This window comes from Melozone crissalis, unplaced genomic scaffold (genome assembly GCF_028551555.1).
Source record: "Melozone crissalis strain CALT ecotype California unplaced genomic scaffold, PUWL_Pcris_2 ptg000019l_1, whole genome shotgun sequence".
Taxonomy (NCBI): Eukaryota; Metazoa; Chordata; class Aves; order Passeriformes; family Passerellidae; genus Melozone; species Melozone crissalis.
Window position 1 is genome coordinate 16671492 of NW_026535797.1, and position 8928 is coordinate 16680419.

An 8928-nucleotide genomic window follows, 5' to 3' on the forward strand; every position below is an offset into this window, starting at 1 on the left:
TCACTTTATTTTACCCTTTTCATGTTTAAATCTGAACTGGCTGGATGGAGTCTGTATACACTATTTTTCATGGGCTCACATCTGCTGATGACTTTTGCATGAAATGTGTGCAAGTTGTCTGAGCTTCTATTACAGTCAGGGGAAATCTAGGCCAAAGAGTCAAACATGTCTGGAGCAATTTCCTGAATCAAGCGAAGATACTTCTTCAGGCTGAGAGGAAAACCTGCCTAGGCTGACTCGCTGATAGGGAAAAAGCCAGGGGTGCAGATAGTAAGAGGAAGGGAATAACAAGATCCAATGAGCAAACAAAGTAGTTGTAACTTTTTGCTGTTGGTAACAAAGCTGAACCAGCTAGAGATTTTAAATAAATGAATGAATAAATAAAACAGAGTATAGAATATTTACTAATGCCTAAGTCAATAACATAATCATCAGAGCTAACATCGTGACAAATGTTCTTGGTGCACATTTGCTAACAGAAGGAGAGAAATACATAAAAGAGCTGAGTTTCAAGAGATGAAACTGCAAATTAGGCATTGCCTCTTATGCCTTGGTTTATAGCAGAATATTAGTACTGCCAAACCACATTGTGACAACAAATTAACAGATAATGGTGATTAATAACCCTAAATTTCACTTCAAGAATGCTTATCCTGTAGTACCAGTGCATCCAAGCTATGAATTACAGTTTGACCAGATTGATACTTCCTTGGTGGGCTACCAGCCTACAGTTTTTAAGCTCTTCAAGGGTTTGAAAACCCCAAACACGTGTTACCATCACAGGCAGCACACAGAGCAGCTGTTACTGGGAACAACAGGGCTTTGGGGACCCAGCAGGTCACTGCAGGCTTCTTTCAAAAGGGGTTGGAGTTTCACTGTACTGCCAACAGCTATGTACTGCAGAGGTACAAAGCACTCTGAAAGATGTTTGTAGTGGAAGCCATTCCTTGAAGTGTGTTCAAAAGTTACCATGATGATCCTTAGAGGCATCACCTCAGCACAGACAGGGTGAGTCCAGGGACAGGAGAATAGAGATAAAACATAATGTCTTTTGTGCTGAGCTGATATCTGACAATGCAAACTGATTTTATTTGCAGCACAGGTCACTGCACTCACTACTACCATCACTTTTGGTTCCAGATAATGCACAGCAGTTTCTTATCTGAATATGAACTACATTTTAATTTTTTTTTTCATAGAAGCAGCATTCTATTTTGCTTCTGAATAACCCCCTTTGTGAATTTAAGCCTAACTTTCAGTGACAGGCAAGCTAGACAGGCACAAAATTTGAATTGTAAATGCTTTGTTGAGCTTCAACTGTTGTTCAGTAGGCCTTATTTTATAAAGCTGAAACTTGTAATTTTGGGGTGGCACAAGCTGAGCTCAAACAATGCCTCAAGTCACATGCTTCCAAATATATATTCTGTCTTTAAGTGTTGCTACAGCATTCCTGCTCCCCTGCAGTCCAGTCATGAGAGTCATTCCTGGGAAACACACTGACATAAGATGAAGGAAATCTATATCCAGTAAAAAACAAAAACAAAACAACCCCAAATCTCTTGGATGTAGAACAGTAGTATAGGCTAAAATTTTCACATAATTTAATGCCACTGATTATTGACACTAAAGTTTCTGCATTACTTAGAAAAATCATAATTTCCTTTCAAGAAATGCTCAATGCTGTCTCTGAGCCTCAGCTATAGGAGTGTTTCCAATGAAACAGGCAGTTTTTAGCCTCATATACTGACTTACACAATAGGATTTTAGGGGCAGAAGACCCATCATTCAGCACCCCCAAGGGGTTCACTGGGGAGAACTGGACGTGTTGGGCAGTAGGAGTCACTGAGATTTTGGTATCTCTTGGGCTGAGCACCCAACATCAAGCATGCAATCTTCTACCACAAACCAGATTTTCCCTAAATCTCAGTCTGCAATGCCACTGCTCTATTGTGCCTGCCACCTGCATCTCCCGAGCCCTGCAAGCAGCTCCCTCCCTGCAGGACACTCTGGTATTTGCTGTGATGCTGTTACTGCCTGATCCAGTAATTCTAAAGGTCTCATCATTATGCTCTTCTAATCAGTCAGGGTAGAGAAAAACTATTTCCCATTTCTAATTGAGCCTTTTAGGCCCAGAGAGACCAGGATGCAGAAAGGAGAAAGCAACTTGGACTGCCTAACAGAAGAAAAGACACAAACCTGACCATGTGGGATGTGGAAACTCAGTGGCCTGTGTAGTGACAAGGCAAATGCAAAGGAGCAGAAATATGACAATCAACTGCCTTAAGTAATTTTTACTTTTTTACATTTTAGTTCTTTTTTTCCAGGTGTTTTTCTTTATGTTTGTTTGTTATGGTGTACGGTGTTTTAATTTATTTGGTATTTATGCAAAGTATAGTTCTACTTAAGAAACACAATATATCAAACTCATTTGAATTTTGTAAGAGCCACCAATTGTATGCTGACAGAGTATATAAAGGCTTGCACAGCCTGTGTATTTCTGCCCCATAAAAATCACAATAATTTATAGGACAGTGCCAACTTCACTGTTTGCTTGTATCTAATATACCAGCATTCTCCCCACTATTTTGGAACTTCAGATAAAACCACAATGTAAAAATAAACATAATCCATAAAAAAATGGGGTTCCTGTAGAAAAACATCCACATTTTAGGTACATGACATCTTTCACAATTATCTCATTTGACATTTACTTTTTGCTGTAATAGATTACATATCAGCTCACACCATGGAAAACCAATCTCCAGCCTTCAGCAGGTGGCAAAAGAATTCAGTCCAAATAAACTGACTTTCTGGGCAAGTGAAACATCTGAACATCCTCCAGTTTCAAGAGGTATTTTACCATGGAGATACACTGTGCATATTTTTGCATTTTCATCAATGACAAAAAATGGACTATTTCTACTATCTTTTACAAAATTAAATTAAACATACCAGGACGGTTTATTGTTATAAGTTTTATAAATTTGCCATTTAGTTTTTCTGGAATTTTAACTGGAATCTGATAGTTCAGGCCTTTTCTTCTAGAAATCTTTTTTTTTTTTAACTTGTGTTCCAACATACAGCCTTTTTACTCAATTTGTAAGATATTTAAAAGAACTCAATCTTCTGTTTACAGCTTGGTTGTCAAATAACTATGATTTTTTTTCCTCATTGAAAGGCTCTACAGTTACATTTTTTAAATTGAAACCCTCACAATTTACATTTTCAGAATGTGAAATTTCCTTGCATTTCACAAAAAGAAGAAAAGAAAGAAGCAATCCCAGCCCTGTGAGTTCTCTCAGTGGTCTGTGCAACGTTCCCTGCCCTGTGTGGTGGATTCAGCTCATGCCCAGTCCAGGTTTCCACCCCCAGCCCTCTGCTCTCCCTGTGCTGTGCCTGCTGCTGCTGCAATACCAACGTGCTCTCACACCATCTGATACAAGTGTTCCCTGATAACATTTTAATAGATCAGCTCCTGCATCACTTTAGCTCCCCACATCCTCCTGCTCTTCAGCTGCTTTTGTCACTTCAATTATGAAATAAGCCTTCCCTGGCATGCTGGTCACCTCCACCACACTGCAGCCGAGAAATAGTGTCAAGATGCATTTGTTGAGCTAATTTTAACACTTTACATTTCTAGAAATGTTCAGATTAAATGGGTTCCTCCAGTCCTTCTGTGCCTAAAATAAGGGGACCAGGGCTATTCAAAAGGGAGCTCGTTTTCCTTCTGCAGTACTTGCATGGGGTTACATGTAGGTCTGTATGCACGTTGCTACAACAGGTAATGTATCTCCCACTTCTTCAAACTGACCATAGGATGACCAGCCTTAAGTTCTATGAATTATGACATTCTAATGGAGTCCTCTGTGTAGTACTAGCTGAAATAAACTCCCTCTGTGATTTTCTTCACTATTATTTTGAACAAGCTTAAAGAACGGAAAAGGCAAAGCTCAAGTTCAGCCTTTCACAAGACTTAGAGCTTTGATCAGCTGATAGAAAAGCCTGGAGTTGTAGGGGTGCTCTGTCAGCTCCCATACCCAGCTCAACAAGGGGCATTGTCAACACTGAGGTCAGTCTGTTCCCTGCACAGTGAAGAATGAAGGTAGGAAACAGTGGTCATGTGGGCTCTCTGCTAATGGAGACAACAATGGCTCTTTGACAAACACTTGGGAAGCAGAAACGAAAAAGCTTTCCAAGTTTGTTTATGAAGGTAAAGAATAAGCATGGCAACCTTTATATGGCTGATAAAGCAGCATCCTCACAGTGGAAAGCAGATTACAGAAGAGAACATTAAGAGGTGGACTCTTAAATATGAAAAACAACATACTTTTAAAAATAATAGCATGCAGTTGTGCATCTCTAATTAGAAACACAACAATCTGAATTGAGAACGTACAAGTCAGCTAAAGAAAGGAATGTATACATGGTGCAAGGAACAAAGCAGGTCCTGTGGAGCACAGGAACCACTACCAAAAACTCAATTCTCTAAGACTTCCTGACCTGGGTGGAAAACAAGGCAATGACTCAGACCAGCTCATGGAGAGGCCTGCAGAGAATGCAAGATGAAAAAGATGGTGGATATGTGGGACATTTTCTGTTAAAGTAGATGAATTGAAGAGAAAATGTATTCTGGGATGATTCAGAAGTAGTGCAATGTCCTGGCTTCCAAGAGAGCAATCATCAGCAGCACGATCTGTTGACTGAAGGATGGGCATATGAACAGTTTCAAACCAATTCTGCATCATAAGAAATTTATTTATAAATCCCCTGATCAATACTATGCAGTTTCTTTTCTATCATTTTGCAAAAAGCTACCTCTTGAACAAAAGGTTGGGCTGAATTTCAGTGGCACTTGGTTGTCAGGGAATGAAAGAAGCAACACACGAACACGTCAAAAACCTGGACAAAGGCATCAGTCTGACAGTAGAGAAGTGCTTAAATGGGATCTAAAGGTAATTGAGAAGGTCAGTCTACCTCCCTGTAGACACATGAAATATGATGCTATTCTCTTGAGCCAGTACCAAGAAATTGGAAGATTGATAGCTCAAACGAGAAGGTTAAACACAGCTATGGTCTTGTATATTTAAACCATTTCAGTTTATGAATCATAAACATTGCTTACACTACCCACTTCTCTGAAAGGAATTTATAATGACAAGGCTGGAAATTGTGACTTCTTTCCACTTGTAAAACAAAAATGTTTTGCAATCATTTGCAGTTGTTACTGCAGTCCTAGAAGCTAGAATAAGAGAAACTGATATTATTCTTCACAGTGACTGGAGTTTTTATAAAATACAAATGATTAATTCAACTGAACGTTTAAAGATCAAAACCCTGAAGTCAAAACCCTAACACAGTTTCCTGTGCAATATCTTCAAAGTCTGCAAAGTGGCCTCTAAACATAATACAGGTTTTTCAGTTCAGAGTTAAAACCTAAAGGATAATTTATTCACTGACCAATGAAAAGTGGGATTAAGGCTATGATCTGAACTTCTGGAATAAAAGGATGCATAAGGAGATATCTTTAATCAGTGATTCATTATTTACCATTTGCCTTCTCAATTCTTTTCTTCGTTACGTTAACAAGCCCCTTGTTTAAATCATCTCATCATAAAGCAAGTTTTCTAGGTCTGTGATACTCTCATTACTCTTTTACAGACTCAGTTCAGTTGATCTTTATCACTTTTTGAAGAGTAATGCTTAAACTGGATACAATGCCCCATTCAAAGCCTGGCTTCAGCCCATGTCTGTGTCTTATGGCTGATATCTTTATTTCTGTGCTTGCCTTTTCTGCTATTGTATGACAGCTGTTGTCTCACATTCATTGTGGTCCCTGTAGCCTTTCATGCTTTCCTGCAGACATTGCTCCATCAGCATCCATCCCCTTGGCTTTGTGCAGGTGTTTCAGACCAGGATCTTGCACTGTCTCCATTGAACTGAGTTTCATGCTTTAGGCTGGTCCTGAGTGTTCACATTAACTTTGAATTTGGTTTAGGATCTGGACTGAAGTCCCGGTTACATCCAACACGGTACATCTGTAGCTCCTCATTGTAGAACTCGCAGGGTAAAGCACACTCTTCATTTCATCTGTCAGATGGGCAGGCCCATTAACTCCCCAGGGATTTGTTTCAGGCTCTCTGCAGAGGCAAGGGAAGCATATCTGCACATGATTAGTGTGCACTGATCATGTTTTCAGAGATAACTCCATAACCAGCTGCATCTAGGGCTATAAAGGTTATTCTAACATAGGGGGAGAGTCGGGAAAGAGCGGCCAAAACCCAGCTACAACAGCAACACAGACTAACTAGATTTAAACTGCAAACACAGAACAAAAGGATACAGTGATTTTAGTAATGTAAGAAAGATCTTCCCCCCACTATATCCCCATCAAATCCAAGAGAGAAATTGCAGCTTGTGCAGGAAAATTCATATAAAAGCAATGAGCACCAAAGACCAACACCTGCTTTACTGCAAAAGAGAAGTCACCATCATGGAGGGAAATGTGTGTGTAAATATAGGAGCAGGAGAACATGGCAAAGAATATTAAGAAAGATTAGTTATTGTATGGGTAGGTTAGAGAAATCTCATTCTGGTTTATTTTCTTTCCTTAGCTCCTAAAGTTTAATGATTTGTATGAGATGTAAAGTAAATTGTCCAAAAAAATATAACAGCCATGTGCTCATTGAAACACAGAGTAATATTTTCCTCCAAAGCTGATACACTTAGGATAATCTCCTATAAAAATTATCTCAAACATATTAGACAACTCCATTTCACACTGCATAAGTGGCAGCAAGAATGTGAAAAATGGACAGAGATCTCAGTGTAATAATATATAACAATTACAGGTGGTCAGAACTTAATTTGAAAGCAACACCAATGTTTGGTGAATTAATAAGCCAAGGCGCATGATGTGCCTTGTGCTCACTGGAGCCATAGAAGATTTTAAAAGTCACAATGCAGTCCTTTATGATGCCTCATGGTACCCACGGCCCTCAGTCAAAGGCCAAAATTCCTCCTAGAGCCTATGGGGAGTCCTCAGCACCCATGAAAGTGAAATACACAATGTGGCATGCTGAGAAAGGAGCCACACAGTTATGCATGGAACTCCAGGCAGCTTCCTTTTGAGAATCTTGGTTGTAAACCCTCTGCTATGGTTTGTTGCCCAAGATATTTTATTTCCTTCTCAGGGTCCTCTCTCCTCTGCTATTTCTCTCCCACTCCAAACAACCAGCCAGGGAGAGCTCTAACTAAGCAGTGCAGTTAGGAACTGGGAGAACTACCTGAAAATGTTCCCTCCTCCGTGAATTAGAGAATCCCACCTCTTTTCCAGGAGTCAGTCTCTCAGACTCTGCAGAGGTCTTTCATTTTTAGCACAGAAAGATCAATTAGTCAATATCAATTGCTCATGTCATATCAAAGAATGAGTTATCTCACAGAATGGTTTGGGTTGTGAGAGACTTTTAAAGGTCTCCTGGTTCACCTATTCAACAAGCTGCGACATCTTCAACCGGTTCGGATTGCTCAGAGCCCCCTCCAGCCTGGCCTCAGACCTTTCCAGGGTTGTCCCCCCGCTGTCCCCGCGCTGTGCCCCCGGGGAGGGGCGTCGGCGGGGGCAGTCCCCGCGCGAGCATTGATAACCGCGTGCCGGGCCTGCCGCGGGCAGCCGGGAGCGCCTGCCCCGCACCGCCACGCCGCGCACGGCCGCCGTGAGTGCTCGGGGCTGCGCGGAGAACACCGGGCTGCGTGGGGAGAACCGGGTGCGGGGGAAAGGACGGGCTTGTCCCTAGCCGGGTCTGATGCCGCTCGCAGCTGCGATGCCGCACGATGGGCTCCGGCTGCTGCTGTCCAGTTACGGCTAACTGCCGGGGTGGTCCCGGGACGGGGCTGACGGATGGACGGACACAAACTAAAAGCCCCGGGGGTTACGAGCCTGGAGGGATCAGCCCTCTCCGCGTCCGGCTGGGGCTGGCGGAACCCCGGGGGCTGCGCTCCTGCCGGGGCACCGCCCGCCACACTCCGTGTGTCCGCAGGGCGCGGAGGATGCGGCGAGAGGGAGCGCCCCGCACCGGGACGCGCCGTCGCTGAGGCGCGCCGAGGATGAGGCCGCCCCTGGCGCTGCTGGCCCTGGCCGCCCTGGGGGCCGCCGGCGCGGAGCGGGAGGCGGCGGAGGAGGAGCGGGCGGGGCGGTTCTCCACGCCGGAGCGGCACCGGTGCCGCTGGGAGCTGCGCTCGGCGGCGGGGGCCAGCGAGCTGCGGCTGAGCTGCCGGGCGGCGGGCGGCGGGGCGGCGCGGAGCTGCGCCTACCGCGGGGAGCCGCGGCGCTGCCCGGCCTTCGGCGCCCGCAGCCGCCACTACTGGCGGCAGGTCCTGTCCCGGCTGCGGCGGCGGCGAAACCCCTGCGCCCCGGGAGCGCCGCTCAGCGCCCGCCCCTGCGGCCCGGGCCGGGCCCCGCCCGAGGCGCTGCTGCGCCTCCTGCCCGAGCCCGGCCCGGCCACGCCGGCCCCCGGCCCGGAGCCCTCCGAGGACCCGGCGCAGACGTACTGCGCCGAGCGCTGGCACTCGCTGTGCAGCTTCTTCGTCGGGTTCTGGGAGGGCTGAGCCGCTCCGGGCTCCGCACCCGGACACTGCCGGCCCCGCCTGCCCTCGGCCATCGCCGGCAGTGCCCCCAGACCCTGTCCGCTCTCCTCTTCTACTCCCCAATAAAGCATTAACTATTTTGTACAAGAAGCTCGCGTAATTCTTTGCCTCGCCGAAGCCCTGTAACACCTGCAGCACGGTTCCGGTGTGTAACTGACCCGGGTGAGAGCCCCTGGGCACTGCTCGTGCATTCAAGTACGTTAACTTCTTTCAAGGGACATAAATACAAAGAGACAGCTGTTCTCTCCCCAAAATCAATTTCTATGAGCCTAAAGTTTAAAGTTAGAC

The 8928-nt window shown here is 44.8% G+C and overlaps 1 protein-coding gene across 1 annotated transcript; it reads left to right on the forward strand.

Moving 5' to 3' along the window:
- The first annotated feature begins 8100 nt into the window (after window positions 1–8100).
- Window positions 8101–8611, forward strand: FGFBP3 (fibroblast growth factor binding protein 3). The gene has a single exon (XM_054277353.1). The coding sequence runs from the start codon at window positions 8101–8103 to the stop codon at window positions 8599–8601; it is 501 nt and encodes a 166-aa protein (XP_054133328.1). The 3' UTR covers window positions 8602–8611.
- The last annotated feature ends 317 nt before the right edge of the window (window positions 8612–8928 follow it).

What these genes read in the sequence shown, in the direction of transcription:
- FGFBP3 (XM_054277353.1), top strand. Translation starts at nt 8,101, where the DNA reads ATGAGGCCGCCCCTGGCGCTGCTGGCCCTGGCCGCCCTGGGGGCCGCC.